The 26900-nt window shown below is 40.4% G+C and overlaps 1 protein-coding gene and 1 long non-coding RNA gene across 2 annotated transcripts; one reads left to right on the top strand and one right to left on the bottom strand.

The window, feature by feature from the left end:
- The first annotated feature begins 223 nt into the window (after positions 1-223).
- aldh8a1 (aldehyde dehydrogenase 8 family, member A1) lies at positions 224-4342 on the top strand. Its single transcript, XM_008397964.2, has 7 exons — positions 224-487; positions 1470-1617; positions 2272-2427; positions 2514-2663; positions 2755-3011; positions 3443-3604; positions 3690-4342. Exons 1-7 carry the CDS (start codon positions 341-343, stop codon positions 4140-4142), a joined length of 1473 nt encoding a protein of 490 aa, XP_008396186.1. The 5' UTR covers positions 224-340; the 3' UTR covers positions 4143-4342.
- A 20509-nt stretch (positions 4343-24851) lies between these two features.
- On the bottom strand, positions 24852-26635 carry LOC103457666 (uncharacterized). The gene is made up of 2 exons (XR_532461.1): positions 26563-26635; positions 24852-25197 (listed from the first exon to the last, which is right to left on the bottom strand). It is a non-coding gene; the product is annotated as an uncharacterized LOC103457666 (long non-coding RNA).
- Between the last annotated feature and the right edge of the window lie 265 nt (positions 26636-26900).

Raw genomic sequence — 26900 nt, 5'->3', positions numbered from 1 at the left:
CAGTCTGTAAAATGGGTTTATGTTTTCTACTCTGTTCTATTCAGGCGACATCAGTAGCCTCTTAATTCATATGGATCTGTTTTGGAAAAACCTGTAGCTTTCCTATTTTTTTACGTATTGCGCTAGCAGCTTCGTTGTTAATCGCTCACCATTGTTTTGACTTTGAAGAATCATTAGTCATGTTGGCGAACACGACTCTCTCTGGCGAGAGATAAAGCTGCTCTGTGGGAGGGTCAGCACATGCCCTGCTCAGGTAAAACTTGCCTCTGAGGCTCCAGTCCGTTGCAGCCTGTTGTCATTTTTGCAGTTAACTTTTGGAAGCATTCTTTTGACGACAACCATGCCGAAAAGCTCGGAACCGCGCTCTTATTTGGTTCTGGAGAACTACATTGGGGGAAAGTTTGTGTCCTGTGGAAATCACATCGACTCCTATGACCCTTCCACCGGTGAGGTTTACTGCAAAGTACCAGACAGCGGCAAAGAAGAGGTAGGAAAGTGTCACATAAAGATCATGATGTATTTTAGTGTGTCTAACATGCATTTCGTTCTCCAGGTGCAATATCCTATTATTTTTTTTTCTTTTCCACATGTATGAATAACTGTAAAAATATTCCTCTTTTAGCATCATTTGTATATTTATAATTGTAATAATTTGACCTCATCGTAAATGTTGCTAATGATATTTAATAAGATAGCTGAAACTTGTTAAACAGAACCATTTTGACCATAAGAGCAGATTAATTCAGACATCGGCTGTAAAACATGTCAGACATTGTAAAACGAGGGTGCAAGATGCACCTTTGCTCTTTGCAGAGTTGACGCAAAAGTAATCATTAAACACCCATGTCAGTAAACGCTGACTTTTCTGCCCCCCTGGGTGGGAATGTTGAAGGGTGCTCTCCGTTGTTGCTTCGTCGACTGTTTTGAAAACAAAGCTTTTCATATTTGAGTAAGAAAATATTCAACTGAGGTATTTTCTTACTTGCTTTTGCAGTGTCTGTAAAATCCAATAGGGCTCTCTCAATAGCAGGGAGCTACAGGAAAGTTGTTTTCTTAGGTCTCTCTTCAACACACACACACACACACACACACACACACACACACACACACACACACACACACACACACACACACACACACACACAACTCAGTCTTTGAAAGCAGCGTCCAAAATGTCTTTGTATCAAATCTTTATAGATACATTTAGAAACCAAAGAGGTTTAATGAACAATAAACTAAACTACACAAACTCCAAAATGAACTACAACAAGTTTAAGAACACAAAGCCCTGATTTCAGAACCATAAAAACTAACTTACTCACTTTAGTTTTGTCAGGCAATATGAGTAAAAATCCTAACAATCTCTAATTTTACCAAGTAGCCTACTAGAAAATCTGCTGTACTGTATGTGCAGCCGATAATGGAACCTTTAATCTTTAACCATTTCTCTGCCCGTCTTTTGGCTGCAGGTAGATGCGGCCGTGGCAGCGGCTAAAGAAGCCTTCCCTCATTGGTCAGCTCGTAGTCCACAGCAGCGAGGAGACGTCCTCAACAAGCTCGCCGATCTAATCGAAGCCAACATGGAGGATCTCGTTCAAGCCGAGTCAAAGGACCAAGGTGACTTATAGTGGTGTCATCATTTTATCAACACGAATCAAGTCATACCATTTTAAAACCTTCATTATATGTTAAATGTTTAAAACTAATTATAATCAAATTCTCTCCAGGAAAATTGATGACATATTTCCAAGAACACATTCCCAATCCTCCCAGGAGCAGCTGTAGCCAGCACCATGTTAAAGATCAGATGTATTGAGATTGTGCTACATAATTTAGCATATGGTAATTGCAAGTTTGACAATATAATGCTTGGGGTGTCTTTATTGAGCAACTGGTGGAGGAGGTTTGTGCAATTGACTGCATATATTAGCCCCTATTTTCAAATTGTTCATTCACCTCCTAACTACATGATCACAGTATGGCCAAAGGTTAAAATATATATAATTGATAACTAAAGCAAAGACAAAATACTTGTCTTGAGCCAGATGCAAGAATAACATATAAAATTACACTAATAATGACGTATGTAAACAGAATGTTTGAAACTTATTTCAAACATCTAGTGCTGTATTATAGCATACAATATTGAGCATGCGACATTAAGTTTTTTGGATAAACTGATAGTGATGTTTCTCGCACAATTTGGGTTATCAGGATTCGATTTGTGTTCGGAAGCGAGTACTGGTGATGAGTTTTACTTCAACTCTGCAGGTAAAACTGTGACATTTGCTCGGACTGTGGACATACCCAGGTCTGCGTACAACTTTCGCTTCTTTGCATCGTCTGTGCTCCACCACACCACCGACTGCAGCCAGATGGACCACATGGGCTGCCTGAACTACACCATACGCTGCCCAGTTGGAGTTGGTGAGAGTTTGGCTTGTTTCCCTCAAAGCTCACAGAGCTTTAGCTTGACTCGTGGGTGTATTAGATCGTAATTGTTGTGTGCTTAGCTGGCCTGATCAGTCCCTGGAACCTCCCTCTGTACCTCCTGACGTGGAAAATTGCACCGGCAATCGCCACGGGCAACACGGTGGTGGCCAAACCGAGCGAGATGACCTCTGTGACCGCGTGGATGATGTGCAAGCTGTTGGAGGAAGCTGGTAGGACTGCACGTGATAAACTTAAGATGTTCTCATGTAAAATACTTTTTTTTTGTTGTTATTATTATTATTTCTGCTTTCTGTTCTGCAGGCGTCCCTCCAGGTGTGGTCAACGTCGTGTTTGGCACCGGTCAGAGAGCAGGAGACGCCCTTGTTGGGCACCCAGATGTCCCGCTGATCTCCTTCACCGGCTCCACTGCAACTGCTCAACGCATCACAGAGCGGAGCGCCCCCTACTGTAAAAAGATCTCCCTGGAGTTGGGGGGCAAAAATCCAGCCATTATTTTCGCTGACGCAGACCTGGAGCAGTGCGTCGAGACAACCATTCGCTCCAGCTTCTCCAATCAGGTGAGGCAATCACGACGAAGACGGGCTTAAGACACTCAAATATTTTTGTTTGTGCGATGTTCTCCATGTACTTTGAACCTAGAAGTGTATGGAGGATTTATACAAGTTCAAAATACGGATTCAGAAAACATCCCAGAACAGTGTAATTCATTTGTTTCGGGAAAACTAATAATTGATGCTTTCAGTCATTCCTGAACATTACTGTAAAAATAATCTTGCATCACTGTTGGTTTAAGGCGAGAACTCGCTTGTTCTGAAATACCCTCTGGCCGATTGTAATGTTACTGTCTCATACCAAATGCAGTTTACACCAAAAACGGGTTGTAATTATTTTGCTGTACGAGTGTCCAAACTTGAGAGCTCACATTTAGTAATACTGTGGGTTGATAAAAATGAAATTCTTCACTTTCTCTGTCATTCTCTAATCCTAGGGAGAAATTTGCTTGTGCACTAGTAGAATTTATGTAGAGAGGAGCATTTACTCTGAATTTCTGGAGAAATTTGTAGCTGCAGCTAGGAAGTGGAAGACCGGCGCTCCATCTGACCCAAGCAACAACAACGGAGCTCTCATCAGCAAAGAGCACCTAGAGAAGGTGAGCTGTTCATTTCTTTTCTGTATTTTTTTTTTGTCTGCGTGCTTTATTATGAAACATTTTTTTTTTCTCTTTTGCTCACAAGGTTCGGAGCTTTGTGGCACTTGCCAAATCAGAAGGAGCCGTAATCCACTGTGGCGAAGGAGTCAATCACCTAGACCTTCCCAAAGTCAACAAGTCCGGCTACTTTATGCCTCCTACGGTCATCTCTGGCATCCCTGACAGCTCCCGGGTCATGCAGGAGGAGATCTTCGGCCCCGTCACTTGCGTTTGCCCCTTTGACACAGAGGATGAGGCTGTTGCCAGGGGAAACGGGGTCCGCTATGGCCTGTCAGCCACTGTGTGGTCCAGGGATGTGGGAAGAGTTCACCGTTTGGCCCAGAGGCTTCAAGCTGGGTTAGTGTGGACCAACTGCTGGTTGGTGAGAGATCTGAATCTGCCATTTGGAGGAATGAAACACTCCGGTGTGGGCAGGGAGGGAGGGAAAGATTCCTATCACTTCTTCACAGAGGTGAAAAGCATTACCATCAAACACTAAGTAAGAATACATGGGGTGTTTGCATAAGATGTGGTTTGTAGAAACAGGGAGATATTTTATTCTTTTTCTTTGTGTAGATCAGCTTTTGTGAGCTTCTTTTCTAGAACCTTCAATCCGATCAAATCAGTTGAAGATTGAGGTCTTATGTTGAAACTACAGAAATGTACACTGTAACATGTTAATGTCTAATGAAAAGAAAATAAATAATTTTGTTTTAAAAGGTAGAAGTTTTTTTATTTATTTAATTTTAATTATTATTTTTTCTCTCTCTCTTTTTTTTAAAGTAAGTTTTGGACCGGGTGTTTTCAGAAGTGTGGGAGAGCTACCCAATCTCAGAGAGTAGGCATGTGTTTTTGTAAAAACTTTTGGGTTTTTACAAAAGTCATATATTTGAGCCAGTTCCTTTTTTGCGTATTTGGCAACTAAAGTTGATTCTGAATCTGATTCTATTTGCGCAACATTTTTCAGTCAAATGTGTCACCAAGTGTACCAATTGCCTCTCTTTGTATACGCTGCAACAGTGAAAGCTGCAGTTAATTAGAGGAAACCATGATATTGCGTACACTGAAAATGAGCATGGACACTGCCAAGAGGCAGACAGCAGCACTGAAATAGCTGCAGAATGTTCAGTTTAGTACTGGTTGTGTTCAACATATGACAACAATAATTTTTCTCATTTTCTGGACTAACAAGTCCCAAAAAAAAGAAAAAAAAAGCCCTTTAAACCTTGCTTAAATCACCCAGAGCTCTGTGAGAGATGCTTTGATCTGATTTAAAAAAGAGCAAAGTTTTGAGCTACCAGGATCTTTTGGTAAATAGTATGAGGAGAAAAAATAAAAATGAGTTGGTTTTGTTTGTGTCTTGCAAAGATATAATTGGGTCAGCAATTTTCAAATGGCTGATGGCTGGAGTTTGTCTGATGACACACTGTGATTTTTGTATTTTATTTTTTAAGATGGAATAAAGTTGGTAAAATTGTTGCATGGATCTCCCAATTCTCCAAAAATAATACAGCCCTCTGTAGCTAAATTTAAACCCAGGAACCTTCTCATTGTATTGCTTGGTGATAAATGTGATCCTGTAATGTCACATGAGACTTTATGCTTACAGATTGGAACATGCTGTACTGGATCTTCCTTGGGCCAGTGTGCCAGATACATAAAAACAGGGCACACACGTGGGTGTGCGTGTGGTACATCCGTAGTGTGTAAAATTACACGAGGTGGTGAGCTGTGTAAGATTTACCATAAAGGCCGGTGTGTGTTCCACCCTTTGTGTTATGGTTAGATAATGGGTATTGTGCTGAGTCACGCTGCTGCCTTGCACACACTTGCACAATAGTATGCCTTTCACAATGGGCTATGAAACAGATGCAACTTAACATGTTTTGTTGGCTTTTTGTTACATTCTGATGCACAAAAGCAGACCCACGTGCTGAAATCATTCTTTAAATATCGTGGTAGTTAGAATTAGGTTTCTCTTAAGTGTCAAAAATAGAATCTCAACAAAATCTTTTTAATTACATTTATCATCATAGAAGCAATAAGTCTTGATTGTAGAATAATCTAGTGCATGTTTATGCGTCTCTGCTCCTGAGTGACCGAGATGCATTGTGCCGTGAACTCTTAAAACATGAAGAAAGTAAAAACACAAAGACAAAATGAAATGTTAACCCTGTAGCAACATCAGGAACAGTATTTGACATTCACGTCTTAAGAAAAAGGAAATGGATTTCACGAAAGACCAGACACAGGAGCTGTAATATTCAATCATCTACTGATTTTCAGTAGTTCTGTGGAAATCTTTTGTTGCTAAAAATTTATTTCTGTCTACAATGGGCGCATTATCCTTGGTTTTCGACAGAGATCAACAAAAGAAACCAACTGTCTGTTAAATTTAAAAATGTCGTTGGCTCCAAAGGGTGTAGTTCCACGTTTTCCCCACATGATGGCGATCATAGTTCACATTGATTATTTTGTTGGTAGCTGGAAACCGCTTTCTCGCTCGACGTAACTTCCTTGTTTACTTCTGCCTGTGTACCAGTTAAATGCAAATGGGAAAAGAGAATTTACTCTCACATTCTGAGTTTCAGGACACATTTCTGCGCATCTAAGAGAAGTGAAAGACTGACGCTCCATCACTTTGCAGGAAACAAAAACGAAAACTCCGAAGAGCACTCAGAGAAGATGAGCGACAAAGTGTCAGTGCTGTTATTTTTTATACCTCTTTTCATATGCTGCTGTTCAACACATTTAACAAAAAGGTTTGCGTCAGAGAAAGGCATGATATTCTGTTGTGGTTTCATTTCATTATTTCAAAGCTTTTTTATAGAGCAACAAAAATAGCAAAATCCCAGATTAAAATATGTGAAGCCTAGTGCTTGATCCCATAAATTGCTGATTTTGTTTATGCAAAGTTCGCAGTGGACATACAGAAATATGTGAAGTTATAGCAATCAAATCTAAGCGCCCAATGAAGAGGATAAAAAAAACAAACAAAAACAACGTCATAGCCTTCTGGTCTGTGTGAAACTGGCGATGGAAACAAGCAAAAGGTTCAGTAAGGATATATAATAAACAAAGAGAATGTGTCCAAAACACAATTCTCAACGTGTAAAGCTTCTATTTAATCCAACTGAAATGTTACATTTTAATTTGGGACAACAATAAACAAGACTCACACCGTTGCAGCCACTTGGAAGTTTCTCAAAGGTGACGACATACACGGCCAAAGTCTGTGGGGGTTTGTGCGTCATCCAAACTTTACAGTATGTACCTACAAGTAACGGTTTCAAACTGACTTATCCTCGTGTCAGACATGCTGACGCATGAAGGGTGAACCAAAGGGTAGAACAACAGCTAATAAGAAATAAACTTAATAAATGGCTTTCTGAAATTTACAATCTATCTACAAAAAAAAAAAAAAAAACTGCGGTTTGTCAGAGATGAATCAAGTATAGTGGTGAAAGTTTCCTGCTAAATTATATATTCAGCATAGTTTTAAATGTTATACATCTGGCCTGCAGAGCCAGCCCAAATCATAAGTGAACTAAGGTGATGCTAAGCGCTCCAAAACCAGTAAGTAAGTAAGATTTAGGCCATTGTTTGGAGAAAAAACAACAACAACAACAACAACGTTTCAGAACTTTTAGTTCTAAGTGCAGCTCATTCTTTAAGAGCTAAGAAAACATAAACTAAACTACGACATTCGGTAGTTTCTGTTTGCTGCTGGAAATGAGGCCCTCTAGTTGCTTATCAACTCCAAAAATCCAATTAAACATGACCGGTTCATGCTACTCTGACTTTAAATGGAATCTGTAAATCTTCTTGTAATAAAATCTTCCCTCCTGCCTACTTTTCCTCAGCAGGTTCCTGTTTGTAGAGGTAATATATCATCTGACGTGACCTCGGTTTCAGTGTAAAAACAACAGCCAGGACCGGTTAGTGTCAGACTCTAACTCAGCAAGTCAACTCTAACAGTTATATTTTTTCACTCTGCAGGGTAAGTGTATATAAAAGGTTGCTCTAAAGTTGCATTATCTTGTGTTTGAGTTATATGTGTAATATAAGGGATTTTTTTAGTATTAGTATTCATACGCCTTGAACATGTTCACATTTTGTCATAACTCTAAAATTTAGTATATTTTAGTAGGACTTTAAATGACAAACCAACTAAATGTCATACAGTAAATATGAAATGGCATGATATGTGGTTTTGAAAATGTTTTTCTTATTTCTGTGGTTGAAATTTTACCGGGCCAATCAGGGACCAGAAGGAGAGGTTGTGAGTTTTTGCACTTTGTTTTAGAATTGTATAGTGGTGGAAGGTGAACAAAGTCGTTGAGTCCATGTGGGCCCTTCTTCCAAATATTGAATTAACATTAACAGCGGCCTTGTTGGGCTCGGCACGTGTCACTCAGCATTTGGGATGTTTGCAGCGCACAGAATTTCCGGGAAGCTTCATAATGTGTATGCAATACATACGTCACTGCTAAACATTACCAATTGGGAAAAAAAATGCAAGAGGTCGTTCTTCAGTGTTCCTATGGCTTTGAGTATATTTTCTGGAGACTAAAAAAAAATATACGATAAGTAATTATTCAAGATTATTATAAAACAGGTAGCAAAGAAGGAATGTCCCTGAATTTACTTGATACTTGGCAGATTCCTTGACCAGGTTTCCCTTGTAGAAGAGGCTGAGTGGGATTTCCTGGTGAATTAAAAGTAAAAAAAAAAAAAAGGCAAATATTGACGTTTGTGATTGCAATGTGACAGAGTGTTAGATTAGTTCCATGGGTTTGAATACTTCTGCAAGACATTCCAGATTAAATGTAAAAAAGTATTGGGTGAGAGTAGACCTTCTGGATTAAAACTTTAACAGAAAACAGCATTTGATGCAATAAAACACTAACCTAGGGCTTCTCAGTAAGTCTGTGTAAGCCTCTGAAATCCACTAAGGAAGCAGTTTTTAATAAAAAGCATAGATTTAAAATCGCAAGAATACTGCAACTGCATGGACTGTTTTGCAGCATCATCCTTTATAAGCACTCCCCTTTTGTAGCACCTGTTATTTTATCGTGTAAGTTCTTTATAAATCTGATCCTATCATGTCATCTGAGACGGACAGTGGCTGCTTCTGCAAGCAGACTGGGACATACTGTACTGTGCCTCACTAGAGATCAGACGTGCCTGCTTCAGGAAAAAAGGGCACCCGAGGGGAAGTGCCCCGTCTGATAAGCTAGTGTGTAAAATCACGTCCACTGGTGAGCTCTTTGCAAGGTTCACCACGGAGCCCAGAGTGCGTCCCACCCTCTGTGTTTTGGCTAGGGAATGGGTATTGTACTGTGTCACGCCGCTTGATTGCACACGCACGCACAGTGATATGCCTTCTTAGAACACAGCATGTTATAAAATCGATACAACCCGAGAAGCTTTGTCAGCTACGTGTTTTATTGTGTGCCGACCCACTTTCTGTACAGAACAGGGCCACATTCCCTCGGTGTTGTTTTGGTTTCCTCCATTTCTGTGACTTTTCTGGTTTTATCTCACATCTCCCCTCTCGCGGACCTTTTAAGTGAGACGGAAAAGCCTCGCTGAAGGAGGTCTCGCCCGGCTGTACGTGACTTCGAGGCCGTGATTTCAGCCCAACCGAGCGTGTAAACGTACCCTTAATTAGCACGCTCTCTGAAGAGTAACGATAGCGCATCTTTCCGCTTTATATCCGTGGGTAAACAGGAAAATTTGGACCAGTAGTCAATGTAAACAAGCTGTATTCATGCGGGGATGTGAAAGGCCCCTTTTTCTGCAAAGTCACTGCTGTTTTTTGGGGCTTTGTAGAGCAAAATTCAGAGCAGCAAGTCAATAAAGTGTTTTAATCATTGGGTTTGCTTGTTAATGTTTATCTAAAATACTGTGAAAAGCCAAATAGATAGAAAGGTTCCGTTAAGTAAGTAAAGGGGATCCCATGTGATCGGATCAACCCTTTTTCCTGTCAAGTCTGACCAACGTCCCTGCTCTAAGTGATAAAAAAATAAATAAATATCCCACAGCATGAAGCAGCCATGACTATTTTTTTAAAGTGAGGTTGGAATGTTCAAAGGGTAATGTTGCCTTTTCGCTGCATGTTGCTTGCTGCATTAACACCAAACATGTAAATTTTGATCTCATCAGAAAAAATTTTTTTATGCTTGATGTATTTCTCACACAGCTTGCAACAAACTGCGAATGGTCAATAGCTTTCTTTGTGACACTCTTCCACAAAAGTCAGATTCGTGATCCATAGTTGTCTGTTAGTACTAGGACAACATGGTCATGTTTTGTTTGGTTTGCTTACTCATTCCATTTTTGGATGATGGATTATAAAAGACTTTTGCGAGTTCTTTAAAAGCTCGCGATCTTGCTTCATAAGCAAACCATTAGTTAAACTTCTCCACAGCTTTCTCTCTGACCCGTTTGTTGTGGTTTTAGTTCTTCATAGTTCTTTTTGATCTCTAATGTTCTCAAACAAACCTCCGAGGCCTTTAGAGGACAATAAGATGTATTAAAACTTCACGGCCGTGACGTCACGAGTGCTTTCTCGGGGCCCTTTCTTTTCTCCTGGACTCTGCGTCAGTGATGTGTTGAACTAGCAGTGCCCACTGCTTCTCTCACCATGCTCCCATTTCTAAAAACTCTGTCACGTTTTGGTTTGGGGAATTTTCCACAGCGCTTCAGCCTGGATTTCGCTGTAGATAAGCCCCCCCCAGATGAAGCTAAGTCCTGAGAAAATACCGCAGTTCAGGCAGGTTAAGCAAACTCAGCCAATAAAACCCCAAGTGTGCAAGGAGACAGTGGGAGAGAGAGGAGTATGGGCGGAGAGAGTTACTTAGCTACAGTAGCCCAAATGTTTTCATCTAGATGTCAGTCTCTTCAAGGTGCAATGTACCCAGCAGTCTGAAAATAAATGTGTCAAAATCCGTTTATATATTCATATATATATATATATAACTTTTCATGAGTAACACAATGTTATACTACAAAACAAAACTCTCACACAAAAACTTTTTAACAGCTGAAAGAGCAAAAATGTGAAGAAACACATGCAAGGTATGCATATGGACAAACATGAATCATGCATCTTATTGTGTTTGCTTTGGCAGTATCAAAATGACATAGAACTACAAGGAAGAAAATATGAATTATAAATGATCAACCAATTAATAACTGGATCTGAAAAAAACAACAAAAAATGGCCAGTATTGCTGTATATATCAAGGTGAACTGGGTTTAAAGGCAGATATAGGTGGATGTGAGTGATACTTCTTACATATAAGCCATTGAGATGCTTATTAAGTATGCTATTTGTGCTATTGTAGTGTTGGAAACCATATTATAGATGATCAAATACAGCATTTGTTTGAAAATGATCATTTACTGTAACTGTCTAGTGACATGCCCAAGGCTTGCTTCTCCTTTAGAGACCACTGATCCTGCCACAAAACTCTAAAGATTAGGCAAGTACGGAAAATGGATGAACGTCTGGATAAAAGCTGTTTTTTCTGATTGTAAAAATGTTTTTTTGTTTGATTTTTTTTTCAAACAATTTGTACTTACAAATCAATTTTAAATTAATGTAAAGTCATAACCCCTTTGAAAGGGTTTTGCATTTGTGCTGGATTGACGACAGATGCAGAAGAGGTTCACCGATTGCAATATTCTTGAAGAAGCATGAGACATTTTAATGGGAGAAGGATTTCACACTTGGCATCTTAAGCAATGCGTTTCAGATCCCCAGGCAGCTGTGTTTCATGCCTGAATAATTAGTTCCTGCATCCTCGAAACATTTCCTTGCCCCGTTATCTTTCTGGTGTTGGTGTTTGAAGCTCTTCACACCAACCCCAGAAGATATGGTCTCTACATCTCAAACTGTCACCATAAATAAAAGCTAGATAAGCAGCTGCAGTTTGCATGAAAGCGAGGTGTTAACTCTGAAAAGCTGCACAATTGATTAAGGAGTGAATTGTATATTATAAATGTATCAAAATCCGCTTTGTGCTCCCCTCCACTGTTGATCTAGAGGTTTTGACTACTAATAGTTCTTCGTTGATTTCCAATGTTGGGAGATTTGACATTATGACAACTTATGCTGTAAGAGAGGTTTACATAGCGTTGTGTAACCAAGGGAGGAGGTTGAAAGCTTGGGTCAGCCACTGCAGAGCAAATAATTAAATGAAACTAGGTCAGCAAAGAAATAAATGAAAGAGTTTTTAGAAGGTTATTTATGGTCTAATAAACTACAAAAAGTAATGGGGAAAAAACAAAACAAAACATTGGACACAGAAGGTGTAAAAATAGGAAACAAAATGAAATTGCTTTACGGATAGAGCAGCAAATACAACTTTTGTTCCTGTTTAACTTTACCATTTGAGCACTAAGTGCAAAACTCCATGCATTTGTGTTGTTAATGTTAGAGTACGTTGTTTATATGCATCGGTTAATCCATTTTAACCATTCAAACGTTGCAGAAAAACCGTTTTTGTCTACTAAACAACATTCTTCATTATATTCTAATGCCCTAAATATTGGTGTGTTGAATGGTGTGATGATGTGCAACATTAACTCTACTTGGTTGAAATATGTAAGAAATAAAGAAAGGATAGTTGTTTATAATCTCACCTTATTCAGTTTGTTGGGGTTTATTAAAAGCTAGCTCCAAACATCTAAATTATGAGAAACATTTTTTGTGACTTTTGATGCAACAACTGTATGTAAATTAAGTGAATTTTAACTTTTTTAAAAGTATAAAAAAAAACTCACATCAAGTAGGTCAACAATAACAAGCTCTAAACAGAAAAGACTATCGTCCTCATCCAGCCTTAAACTGGATGTCATGGCGACATAGAGCTGTATACATGACTCCTTATTAATTTTAGAGAATTTTTAGAAAAAAGAAAAAAAAAATGCTTAATGCCATTGTTGTCTAACTGGAATAGTGCTCATTTTTTTTCTATGCACAGGAGGACAGATAACGCCAAATCCTCCCCTGAACGGAGAAATAATGAAGCCAGCATGTCAGGGTGGAACAGAACGTTAGGCCTGTCGCCTCCAGCATGGCAGCCTCACAAAGGCCATCAGGGCTCCACGGAGACCGCACAGAGCCGAGGCCTGTCTGTCAGTGCGTGGGTGGATATGAGTGTGCAGAAGGGGGGAGCGGGGCTGGGAGGTCGAGAACTGCCTGCTAACTGCTGACTGGTCAGTTCCAGTCTGTAGGACCAGATGGCTCAGTTTGGCTGCTGATTCCATGCCACACATACCCAGCGATCAGATGTCTGAAGTTACATAAACAAGCATTTACATTTGGTACACGAAACGGTGCATGAAAACTTCTGTTCCACGCCTTTCCCATAGTCTGCAAGTTTGCTCTCCTAATCCCCCTGATTAACACATCTGCATTCAATGTCATTCTATAAGCCCCTCAATATAAGAGTATAAAGTCACCGGTTTCCATTGTTCATTACTAGTTCATCCGCCTGTTCTGCTCTATGCTGCTTGATACTGCTTCTGATTTATTTTTAGATTTAATTGGTTTCATTATTGTCAGTTTACATTTTTGGGATTTGGGATTGGTTTTTGTACATTTATTTTTGTATTGTTTAATTTTTTTTTTACTTGCTCTACTTCTGCATTTCTTTTGGGTCCTCCAGAACCATCATCGTAAAATCTTTTAATGCTCTCTCTCTTCCTCTGAACTCGGTTTTCTACCAGAGGCCTGCGACCTTGAGGGCTCTGCGCTGTATCTTGGCTGTGCCTAGAACACTCTAAAAGACAATACCTATTCTTACGTAAATTAGGTTTGTATGCTGTACTCAAGTCTCACTAAATTGTTTATTCAACTCAAGTAATGTGAGTAATGTACATGTTTGGCCTGAGAAAAGTACAAGACTACGTTATTTTGAGTAAACTGGATTTGACTATTTTTGTTACTGGAGTGAATGCTTCAGCTCAGCAGTGCGCCTGCGCAGGAAAGTGAGGGAAGCTTCCAGAGCATTTGTGGATTTGCACATTGGAAGAAGCAGAGCTTCTTTAAAGGTGAGTTATTTGTCTTGAGTATATTTTCATGTGTCATGTATGCCTTTACTACTCGCATATATGGTTACAGGTTAATTTTTCTTTAAAAAGATGACACATAAGTCTTTGCAGGCTAATATGCTAATATTAGCATGGGCTCATAGGTCCAACATTAGCTAAAATTGCCACGCCTTTTACTTGAGATCCTTTAATATTTTTGTCCATTGTTGTGGAAAAAAAACTATTACCAAGCACTGTTCAGGTAAAATCACTCAATCAGGTTTATTTATGAATTGTGCAAAACTCAGAGGACAATCAATCATGAAGCAGTTCTGGATGGAAAGTTCTGCCAGGCTTTAAGACAGGGGTGTCAAACTCCAGTCCTCAAGGGCCGCTGTCCTGCAGTTTTTATATGTGCCACAGGTACAAAACACCGGAATGAAATGGCTTAATTACCTCCTTCTTGTGTAGATACGTTTTCCAGAGCCTTGCTAATTATTCTATTCAGGTGTGGTGCAGCAGAGGCAGATCTAAAAGTTGCAGGGCAGCGGCCCTCCAGGACTGGAGTTTGACACCTGTGCTTTAAGACATAAGTCTTATATAAAAGGACATTTCTACAATTTTTATGGTGACAAGCGAAAAATTATCCCATACATTTTAAGACATTACATATTCTTAAAATACAGGAAAAGGAATACTGATCATCTGCCTGCTCAGAAGGATTTGTTAAATCCTGTCAGAAAAGTGTAAATCTTCACTCTCCTCTTCGGTCACTCGCCAGTGGACCAGCAATAGTTCTTAGAGTGGAGAGTCTTTCAGAAACATCTAAACTAGCTGTTGCTCTGGACATTGTCCTCTTTGGTGTCAAAAGTTGAAATATTTGATACTTGGTAGAGTGAAGTTTTGCTGCTCACTCTGTTGCTCTGTTGTTTCAGATTTAAAGTCGTGATYTAGATGGACATTACAGACAGGTCGTCCTTCACAGTGGTTGATGTGGATTCAKGTTGTTCCTTCCTTCTCGCCCCTCTCCCCCACTCGGTCTCGGCATTGCTGCAGCGAAATCCTCCCCCATCTCTTTCCTCCAGCTTCCTGTCAGTCCAACTGGTTTTGGCGTTGGATCTTTGAGTTGTCCAGATTGTCCCTCAGGAAATGTCCATGTTGTTCACAGATGAAACAAGCGTCAACAGTTCAGAGTCGTCTTCTCTCACAGCTCCGAAGCATGTTTAGCTTTTCTTCCTCTACGCTGATACTGGACAGCAGACCAGCGGAGGTTGTTAAAGCTCAGTCTCACACAGTTTTCAGTCCAAATGCCCAACAGGAGACTGACAGTTGTCCCCTGGAGGTGATGGAGGTCTTTTCAGTCTTCTTGATCCTCCAGTTCTTCTCGATCATTTTCATCGGCTGGTTTTGTAGAAGGGACATCATCTGGTCCATGGGAGGACAGGTTTGAGGAGTTGAGGTTAGAGGTACCGCGCGAGGCTCAGACAGAGGGAAAGAGAAAAGGCAAATAGAAATTGATTAGTGTTTGTTTTGTCATTTTCCTTGTAGTTTTCTATACATATACATTTATATTTATGAATCTTATTTTAACCTTTTATGTGATCATATAGTTTTAGTCATTTATTATCTATCCAGTATTATGGCTCCTGTTTGTGGATCAGTTTGTCAGAGAAACTTGAGGGCTGATTGTTCATCCAGCTCTTAGAGATGCTTTTAGTATGAAAGGGTCCCTTATAAATAAAATTAATTAATTGATTGATCCTTTTAAGAAATAAATTATTTTATTTATTCAAACACACAAAAGAAAAATTAAACATATTAAGGCCTGTAATTTATCAAAAGATTTATGTTCAGCATTTATTCCAAACAATTCACCCTGAGGAGGAGATTGTGTGCTGGAACCACTTAGATCCATTCTTCTTGAATTGGGTGGCCTATCCTCTTTAGACTACAAACGTTTTTACAGAATCCAACAAATCAACTTTGTGGTCACTCTGCCTCTTAATCCTCTAAGAGGGGCCTTTATTTCAGATAAAGGTCTTTAGGATTCTTTAAAGGTTTGGTTCCTTCAGTTTAGAAAACCAAAACTCAATGAATCACCTGCCTTATTTACCTTCCTTGCGGGTCGTGTTTAGTCAGGGTGTTGGATTTGGGGTGGGACTACTAACCATGCATGGTTAGTAGTTTCCGAGTGTCTTTATATCCATGGTGTTCATCTCCTCCTTTGGCCAGCTAATTATTCCTGCAGGGTACCAGATTACTGGTAAGGCGTAGCTATTTGTTGCACGGATCTTGTTCTTGCCTTAGAGCTGGCTTCTCAGGACTTGCCTTATTCGTTGGAGGTATTTGGCTGTGGCTCCTTTCCTTGTGACCTCATCAAGGTTGCCATTTGCTTGTGGTATTCCCAGGTACTTGCAACTGTCCTCTATGTCTACTATTGCTCCTTGTGGGAGTGAGACTCCTTCTGTTTTTATGTCCTTCCCTCTCTTTGTAACCATCTGCCACACTTCTCTAGTCCAAATGACATCCCATTGTCAGTGCTGTAGATCCTGGTGGTGCGGATCAGTAAGTCAATGCCATCCATGTAGAGGAGGTGACATATGGTGGCCCCATTCTTGAGTCGGTATCCGTAGCCAGTCTTGTTGAAGTTCGGAGCTGTCCCATTCTTCCAAACAGCGATGATGCTCAGAGGGGGATCAGACCCCGTTTGCTCTTTCCCGCCTGCCTGACCTGGAGAGCCAGGCTGTCGTTGCTGGGACACCTTCGTCCAAAGAGGCGCAGGTGATTCTTCTTTGTGGCTGTGTCCTTGGCGCGTCACCTGTAGCTCTGTATGTTTTTCTTCTTGCTGCTGCCATTCGGATCACAGCCACGGGGGCATCTGCCTACGCCTGCTTACCAGCAAGTTTCTGGAGGTCCATATGGTGACTTTGATGGTGGCTACAGTGAGCCACATCTCCGTGAAGTCTTTTTTTGCTATTTTCCAGTGGCTCACCCCATGCAGCACTAGCTGTGTGTCGAGGAGTGTGTGACGGCTCTGACCAGGAGGATCCCATATGAGTCTGTTTGGAAGGACAGGATGGCTCTTGTTGGGGTTTTTAAAATTAGCTCAAGACCCTTAAAGAACCAGACACAAAACCAATGAGGTTTTTATGCATTCCTTTGCAAAGGGACAGATCCACAACCTCTAACCCACCGGGATCAAAGATTGGTGAGCTCTGCTCAACTCTGCTTGAAAATTGGCTTTTATTATGTCCTCCTTCAGTGGAACAGTGCTGAGATAACAGAACAGATGGACCCCTTGAGTGGGAAATTACACCATAGATAAAGAAAGAACCTTAAAGAATAACTGGTCAGAACCAGTTAGGTAACTTAACACATTTAGATAAAACACTCAAATAAAATGATAAAACAATGATTAGTTTTACCCAACAGCTCTTGTTGATGATTTGGCTGAGGGGGTTCAGACCTATGCAGAACAGCAGTGGGGACAGAGCATCCCGTGGAAAGAATTATGATTCTTTCCAGAGTTTTTGATCAAGGTATGCCACATTTGATGGACACTTGTGCAAGGTTGACCCACTTGCACAAGTGTCCACTGCTGTTCTGCATTTGAACACCCTCAGCCAAATCATCAACAAGACTGGCTACAGATACCAACTCAAGAATGGGGTCACTATTCATGTAACCCTAACCCTCCTCTACATGGATGACATCAAGCTGTATGCCAAGAGCGAGCGAGATATCAACTCACTGATCCAGAGAAGTGTGGTTGGATGGTTACAAAGAGAGAGGAAGGTCATCCTCAAAGAAGGGGTCTTACTCCCAGAAGGAACAATAGCAGACATAGAGGACAGTTACAAGTACCTGGGAATACCACAATCAAATAGCAACCTTGATGAGGTCACAAAGAAAGGAGCCACAGCCAAATACCTCCAACAAATAAGGCAAGTCYTGAGAAGCCAGCTCAATGGCAAGAACAAGATYCGTGCRATAAACAGCTATGCCTTACCAGTAATCAGATACCCTGCAGGAATACAGTATGGATAAAAGGACATTTGCAATAGAGCTTTGGAACCTACATCACGCGCAGTTGCTCGGCGCCATCTTTGTTGGCCACAGACCAAAACAAACTAGTCAGAACACCTGTGTTTTCTTTGTGTTACCGACCGCAGCAAAGTTGTTTTCAAGTTGGATATTGGATATTTGCAATCCGTGGAATATGGGGCTATTAGCTCAAGGTTGATTCGATTTATGAACGCTAATTTCAGCCAGCTGTTCTCTACCGCTCCCTCCTCAAGCGCTCTAAGGTTCACATAGGGGACCGTCAATTTCTGAACCAAACACTCCTGTAAATAAATGCCTTGTCTTGTGACAAGGCATTACTTTATTATTTAATTACACATTAAATGTTTAAAGATGGGCTCTTTCATCTGGTTTGACATGATGTGGTGTGGCGGTGGACACAAACACAGCAGACACAAACACAGCAGGCAGTAGACGTACTTTATGTGGATGTTATTTTAATGAACAAAATAAAGCAAAACAAACCCAAAAACCCACTGTCCTGACAGTTTGCTTATACTAGCGGTTCTCAACGTGGATGGTACCGCCCCACAGGGGGCGTTCAGAGGACGGCAGGGGGCGCTGGCGGACATTTTTACAAAAGGGGGGCGCTGGGATGCCTTTGGGGGGCGTTTGGCCGAAGGTAAACTTTACACCTTAAATGCACAACAATGCCAGTTTAGACTTTGAGCAACTTGGTAAAACTGTATTGTGCAACAATAAACCATGCTTGTGTCGATGGCAGCTCTTCTTCTATTCAGTGTTTGTTAGCTTCTGTTAGCTTCTTGGCGCAGCTCCCTTCTCCTGCTACTGTTAGCTAAAATCACAATACCCTTGCTGTGTATCCCTCTGAAAAATGAACCCATTTAAATAAAGAAATCAAGAAATCCCTCCATGGGTGAAACCGTCATTTTATAGTGTTAACACCGGTGCTGTAAATGGTCCGGTATGAAACGGGGGTGATAGAACAACACAGCACTTTTAAATTTCAATAATCAGAATGCAGAAATTGTTTCCGTTGTTTTAAAAGGTTTATATCAGTCTGCCTTTTCCCTATCGATACTCTTCCCGACCGCCCTGCACCTTAGGGGCTTAAAAAAAAGACGCAGATATTGCGCAAAACTCTGAAACAGGAGAAGCGGGACATAAAACGGAGCGACAAACTAGATGTGAATTATGGTATAAAAACAGAGAATCCGACGCTGAACAGTGAAAAAATCAACACATCATGTGAAACACATGACGATTAGGCGGCGCAGCAGGTGATGAGATTACTGATGATGAGCGTCAATAAAMGATAAAATAAATCTAGCAACAGGAAAAAACTAAAGTGGACATAGCAATAAACCAAGAGAGGATAATACTAATCAAATGAAACTAAATGGAAATGAATGAAGAACAAAATGCAAGAATAAACTAAGAAACTAAAGTAAATACAGAGGAATAAACTGGTATGGCTGGGCCAAAAAAGGTTGAGAAACACTGATCTAAAAGATCTTGACGGCTTTCAGATTTTCCACTGATAATACTAGTTAGGCAAGACATTGAATCTGAACAGATACMTTTCTGGGCTTTACCTCCACCACCCATTGCAATGCCAAAATAATTGCCAACATTTCTGCTGAAAAAATTGATAAATTATCTGTTCTTCTTTTTATAAAAACTTTTTGTTTAGGAATATATACTGCTACTCCTGTTTTACCATTTTCCTCTTTAGATGCATCTGTATACATTTGTGTCATACTTTCATACATTATTTCTAAATACTGCTGAATAATTTGATACAAACCTCCACAAGACTGTTCTATTTTTTTGGTTTCTAAATTTACTATTGGCATTTCAAATATCCATGGAGCAAKTTTAGATTTACTTCCAGTTTTACAGCATGCTATATAATTTATCCCCAAATGATGTGCATGAATATTTTCATCCCATCCAAAACTCCTTATGTTATGACCATACTCCCAACATTSTCTAAATACCTGTTGAGTAATGTGACTTTCCTCATGCCCTTGTAAATTTAACCAATAATTTGCTGACATTTTCATCCGCCTTAAGTCCAGTGGCATTTCTCCAGTAATAACCTGAAGAGCAGGAATTGGAGATGTTCTAAAAGCCCCACAACATATTCTGAGCGCTTTAGTTTGTATTCTATCTAAATCGACTAACAATGAATTTGCAGCTGACTTGTAAACAATACTTCCATAGTCCAATTCAGAGCGAATTAAAACCTAATTCATTCTCTTTAAAGATGTACTTGATGCCCCCAATCATTGCCTGACAAACATCTCAATACATCCATCCATCCATTTTCTTTACACCCTTGTCCCCTTAGTGGGGTCAGGAGGGTTGCTGGTGCCGATCTCCAGCTGACGTTTCGGGCGAGAGGCAGGGTCACCCTGGACAGGTCGCCAGTCTATCGCAGAGCAACACAGAGACCCACAGGACACACAACCATGCACACACACACTCACAACTAGGGACAATTTAGACAGAGAGGGCTGTAAACAGTGGACAGATAGGGACGAAAAAGGCAGGACACAGCACACACACGCACATGCACACACACATCAAATAAACTGGATTGATATATGAATTGAACTTGTACTTGACCTGCACCTGCAAATGTAGCTAACCCCTCACATCACACAAGCTCCCAAAACACAAAAAAAAAAACAATCTGAGGCATAATATAAACAAATTCAGTAAAGAGAATATGAAGGCCCTAAATTAGCGGTTCTCAACCTGGGCGGTCATGTTTTTGGACTGTGGGAGGAAACCGGAGTACCCGGAGAAAACCCACGCATGCACAGAGAGAACATTCAAACTCCATGCAGAAAGACCGGGGCCGGGAATCGAACCCAGAACCTTCTTGCTGCAAGGCAACAGCTCTACCAACTGCGCCACTGTGCAGCCCCATCTCAATATATTAATACCTTTTTTACATTTATCAATAATCTTCTGTATATGCATCTTAAATGAAAGCTTTTCATCAAACCTTACACCTAGATACCTTACAATATTTACCTGCTTTAAATTTTGCCCATATAACCTAAGATCTACTGTAGGATTAACCCTTTTCTTTGAAAAACATATTACTTGTGTCTTCTCAACAGACAAATGAAACCCCCATTCATGTGACCCTGTTTCAACCTTATTAATTGCTGATTGCATTCTATTTTTTAAAATACTAATATTGCCTCCTCTCACCCATAATGCCCCATCATCTGCATATAATGCTTTACTAATATCATTAATAATTATATTAAAAAGCTACGGACTACATACACTACCTTCTGAAGTTCCATTTTGTATAGCATAAATATTTGAACAATTTACCCCAACTCTTACTTCTATCGTTCTATTCTTTWAAAAAATCCTTAATCCAATTAAACATTTTCCCTTTTATTCCCATTTTATCCATCTTAATTARTAAGCCCTCCTTCCAAAGCATGTCATATGCTTTTTCAATATCAAAAAATTTAACTGTCTTCTTCTGTGTTCTATGCTTTACAATTATGCATTCACATAAATGCATGCTCTCCACCTAGTGGACATAAACATAATTCATTCAATCATCACAATGACCTGAGTTCGATGGAGTGAAGTTCCCATAGCACCGCAGTCCTGCGGGCCTCAAGCTTTTCTGCCACCGGCAATCAAGCATGAAGCTTGGGCTCTCATGACACTTCTTTATTTAGAAGTACTAAAGTTTAACCCAATACCTCAGTGTGCCTGTTTTATACATTTTCACAAGTKTATTAGTGAAGCCCCTGACCACTCGTCTGAATACAGATGGCTGCTCCTGTGGCTGGTCTGTAACCGACTGGATGTCTTCGTGGGTTTCTTCTTCAGATGGAAGCTGGTTCTGCTGCTCCTCTATGTCCCTCAGCCTATTGTTCAGCTGTTCCATTTCAAGCTGCAGTTCAGTCATTATATGCTCCAATGCAGTGTTTTGCTGCTCCAAGGCAGTGTTTTGCTGCTGCAAGGTGAGGCTTCCCTGCTGGAGAACGATGCGATTGACCTTCAGGGCATCGTTTTCCTCCTCCAAGATGTTGTTTTTCTGTCTGAGGATGTTGTGTTTCTCTAGCAGCTCATTGGTTTTCTCCAGCAGATCTTTGTAATCCTCCTCCAGTTCGGTGTAATTCTGCTCCAGTTCGGTCTTTTCCTTCTTCAGGGCAGCGTCTATCTGCTCCAGGACGGTGTTTCTCTGCTCCAGGGGGGCATTTCTCTGCTCCAGGACGGCATTTCTCTGCTTCAGGGCAGCGTATCTCTTCTCCAGGACGGCGTTTCTCTGCCCCAGGGTAGCGTTTCTCTGCTCCAGGGCCATGTATTTCTGCTCCACTTCAGTGAGTTTCTGCTCCAGAGCGTCGTTTGTCTGGACCAGGTTGGCGTTTACCTTCCCCAGAGCATTGCCTATCTGCTCCTGGGCGATGTTTGTCTGCTTCAGGGCGGTGTTTCTCTGCTCCAGGGCGATCTTTTCCTTCTCCGGGACCTTGTATTTCTGCTCCACTTCGGTGATACTCTGCTCCAGGTTGATGTTTCTAAGCATCAACCTGTTTTTATGCCCCAGAGTGGTCTTTTTCTGCTCCAGGGTGGTGTTTTTCTGTTCCAGGGTGTCGTTTATCTGCTCCAGGGTGGCGTTTATCTTCTCCAGAGTGTTGTCTGTTTGCTCCTGGGCGGTGTTTGATTACCGGAAAGTGAACATGGTTACAAAATCTGATGCTTATCCTATGCCACGCATGGAACACTGTTGATCAGGTGGGTTCAGCTCAGTTTGTCAGCAAATTTGACTTATTGAAGGGTTACTGGCAAGTGCCATTGTCTGAGAGAGCTAGAGATTTCTGCCTTTATAACTCCCTTTGGTCTGTTCTCCTACTCTGTAATGAGTTTCGGATTGCGAAATGCACCGGCAACCTTTCAGCGTCTCATGAACATGGTGGTGTCTGGGTTGGAAGGGTGTGCCGTATATTTGGATGATGTGGTGGTCTTTAGTGATACGTGGAAGGAACATCTGGCTCATATATGTAAGTTGTTTGAACGACTGGCTGAAGCACACCTGACCATTAACTTGTCCAAGTGTGAGTTTGCTAAGGCCACTGTTACCTATCTGGGTAAGGTGGTGGGGCAAGGGATGGTGCATCCAGTGGAAGCCAAAGTAACTGCAATTTTGCAGTATCCCGTACCAACAACAAAAAAATAACTCCAGCAGTTCCTGGGCCTTGTTGGGTACTACCGCAGTTTTTGTAAGAACTTTTTTACTGTGGTTTCCCCATTGACAGATTTACTGAAGGATAAAGTGAAGTACACCTGGTCAGCTTCTTGTCAGAAAGCTTTTCATGATGTCAAATCTGTCCTCTGTTCCTCCCCTGTTCTTGCAGCTCCACAACTGAATCATCCTTTTGACCTGCATGTGGATGCAAGTGATGTAGTGCAGGTGCTGTCTTATTTCAGCAAGATGATGATGGGGTTGATCGACTTGTGAGTTTCTACTCTAAAAAATTCACCCATTTCCAGGTGAACTATTCTGTCATTGAAAAAGAGACATTGGCACTAATTTGGGCTTTGCAGCATTTTGAAATATATCTGGATTCTGGCAGTGTTCCTCTGGTGGTCCATACTGATCACAACCCCCTAACATTTTTGCATTCATTGCAGTGTCCAAATCGCAGATTGATGCGATGGATGTTGTTTTTACAGCCCTATTGCCTGAATATACGCCATATTAGGGGCTTGGATATTATTGTAGCAGATGCTTTATCAAGGGCACCATGTGTTTAGATCTAATGTATTTAATTTTCATTCCCCTTCTCTCCAAGTTTCTTATAGGCTTCTCCAGTGGCTAGGGTGGCTGAACTGTTGAGGTGGGGATTGAATTGGTGAATTTGGTAAGACTGCAAAGTCTGTTAGTATTGTAAATGTCACCTAGTTGTTCACTTAAATTGCTGTGTCTTTTTGGAGTTCCTGTAGGGACTCCATTTTTATGGGGGGGAATGTGATGATCCCCTCCTGTTCAGTCGGTGTCTCTAGTCCACTACGTCTTTTTCTTTTTTCTTTTCAGGAAGCAAGTAGATGGGCTGTTAATTGAACACACCGGCAGCTGATAAATACTGATATCTAGCCAGTAACTGGTCTGCTTGATTGCCCTCCGGACCAGGCCGGAATGAGCAGCATTGGCCCACACTTCTCTCTGGCTGGCTGTGGTGATCTCCCAGAGCATAATTTTTCATAAAATAAATTGTTTATATAAATCCGCTTGTCTGTCTCCCATTTTTGTCATCGCCTTTGAGCTGGGCGTGACAATAAATAAATAAATAAATAAATAAATAAATAAATAAATAAATAAATAAATAAATAATTAGCTGGCCAAAGGAGGAGATAAACCCCACAGATGTTAAGACTTGGAAGCTTCTAACCATGCATGGAGGGTTCCACCGAAAATCCAGCACCCTGAGACTGTACTCGAGCTGCAAGGAAGGAGGCAGAGGACAAGTGAGTGTGAGAGCCACTGTCCAGGACGAAACATCCAAGATCCATAAATACATCAAGGACAAAGCCTCAACGGACGATGTGCTCAGCGAATGTCTCAGACAAAAGGGAACAGAGAATGAAGTGCATGAGGTACCATCATGGGAAGTTATTTGTCGGTGGTACATGGGATGTACCACCGACAAATAACTTAAGTGGCTGAATCGATAACATTAAGAAATGACTGAGCCATAGGTGAAGTAGGACAACAGACACTAATATAAAAATCATCAACAATGAGAACTCGGTCATACCTTGGCATGATATCAGCCAAAAAATCAGAAAAGTCATTTATAAAGTTTTTGTTGTACTTTGTTGGCTGATAGACTGCCGCACACAGCACAGTGTGAGGGCTGCCGAGTTCAAATAGGCTAATCTCAAAGCTACTAAACAAGGCCAGAGGGAACTGTTTACAAGTATAACCACTTTTAAAAACAGTCACTATACCTCCACCGGAGCCCGACATCCTTGGGGCATTAAATTAGCCACAGTTCCGTGGTACAAGTTCATTAATAATGCTGGAGTCACCCAAACCACTTGTTCATGATTCTGTTATAAATAAAACATCCAATGCTTGAGAGAAAAGAAATCTCTAATGACAAGTTTTATTTGTCAGCGACCTGGCATTTACCAAACCGATCCTGGCAAAAATCAGCGGGTCCACACCATCAGCTGGGGTCCGGTACTCCCGACAAAGAGAGGCTGCAGGTTGCTAGGATTCACCCTGCGTCTACAGGGCCGAGGTGCGCAGGGGCCCTCACCCTCAAACTGGAGCAGTGGCTAAAACAGATTCCAGGAACAGCATCAGACCTCTCAGTCCAGAAATGTGCATTTCTAGGCACAACCAAGATACTCCGCAGAGCCCTGAAGCTCCCAGGCGTCTGGTAGAAGACCCGAGCTCAGAGGATGAAGGAGTCCATCTGCGGAAGGGTGAGAAGGGAATTATTATATATGTATACTTACTCTGAGTAGGTTTGATTTTAACTAGTGTTTCACCTTGCAGTAAACTACATTATTTTTTTCTTATGCGCACAACTAGCAAACATTTCCCAAATACAATGTGACCCCAACATTGAAACTGTGAGTTTCTGTAACAGTATATGTCAAGTACAGCTAGTTATAACTACAAAATTTCTGAAGAAATTTAAACGGGGCCAGCCAAAGTGTGTCTGTCGGTTGGAACCCAGCAATCTGATGCTAAAAATTTGCCTCAATGCTAAAGTAAACTACAATGTACTCAATAACATTTGGAGAGTCACAAGCATGTTGACTAACATGAATTTACTCCATTCAGTATGTGAAAATTAGTGTATAAGCTGAAATTACTGGTAGTCAAAATGGTAATATTAGCCTAAATGCAGCCAGTGGCATGTGGGCTAAAATCAGCTTGTTGTCTTACAAGGACTTCCTCCATTCAGTGTACTAAAGATAGCTAATAAATAAACAAAATAGCTAAAAAGCTTATTTTAGGAAAAAGGCTACCGTTAATGTGAGCAGTAGTTACATTAGCAATGTTTGTGATCATGTTTGTGCACTGCTTTCTGTTTACTTAGTGGCACTTGGTTACCAGTAAACACACTCATCTCTTAGCAACAGATTAGCAACAAAAATTGTTATTGTTCAAAAAATATAAGATTTCTTCTGCTCTTTTGAAATACTACTTATTTTACACCAACAAGAATTATGCAGCTGGTAAATTTTGCAGAAAAGTTTTTTTTTTTTTTTGTCATTCGTGGTAAATATACTATCAAAACACACATTTGACACAAAATTAAAAATCTTGATTTATTCTTCGTGGCAGTTCGTTACCAGTAGAAAACGCTTATCTCTTCACACCAAATTAATAATAAGTTATATAATTTATAAAGCATAAGCTCTTTCAAAATACTACTTACCTACTTATAGACACAAGAAATTTACAGTTGGTAAATTTTGCAAAAGTGAAAATCAGTTGTTTACTTTGTAGAACTTGGTTACCAGAAATCGCGTTCCTCTCTTAGCAACAGATTAGCAACAAAAATTCTTATTGTTCAAAAAACACAACATTTCTCCTGCTCTTTTGAAATACTACTTATTTTACACTAACAAGAATTGTGCAGTTGGTGAATTTTGTAGAAAATTATTAATTTTTTTGTCATTAGTGGTAAACATTCAACACAAAAGTAAAAATCTCTTTATACTTTATGGCAGTTCGTTACCAGAAAAAGCCCGCTTATCTCTTAACACCAAATTAATAAGAGGTTATATAGTTCATAAAACATAAGCTCTTTCGAAATAATGCTTACCTGATTAGATACAAGACATTTACCGTTGGTATATTTTGCAAGTTTGCTTCATGGCACTTGGTTACCAGTAAACACACTCATCTCTTAGCAACAGATTAGCAACAAAAATTGTTATTGTTCAAAAAACATAAGATTTCTTCTGCTCTTTTGAAATACTACTTATTTTACACTAACCAGAATTGTGCAGCTGGTGAATTTTGCAGAAAGTTTTTTTTTTATTTTTTTTTTTATTTGATTCCCCAATAAAATATCAGGCTGCAGTGATTTGATCTACCAATGAAACTATAATACATGACCAATAAGTGAAACATGACAAACAATGGCTCAGTTCAAAGAAT

The sequence above is a fragment of the Poecilia reticulata genome, linkage group LG21 (assembly GCF_000633615.1).
Source record: "Poecilia reticulata strain Guanapo linkage group LG21, Guppy_female_1.0+MT, whole genome shotgun sequence".
In the NCBI taxonomy this organism is placed as follows: domain Eukaryota; kingdom Metazoa; phylum Chordata; class Actinopteri; order Cyprinodontiformes; family Poeciliidae; genus Poecilia; species Poecilia reticulata.
Note: the sequence above shows the minus strand (reverse complement) of the source record. Positions and strands in the feature narration are given on the sequence as shown.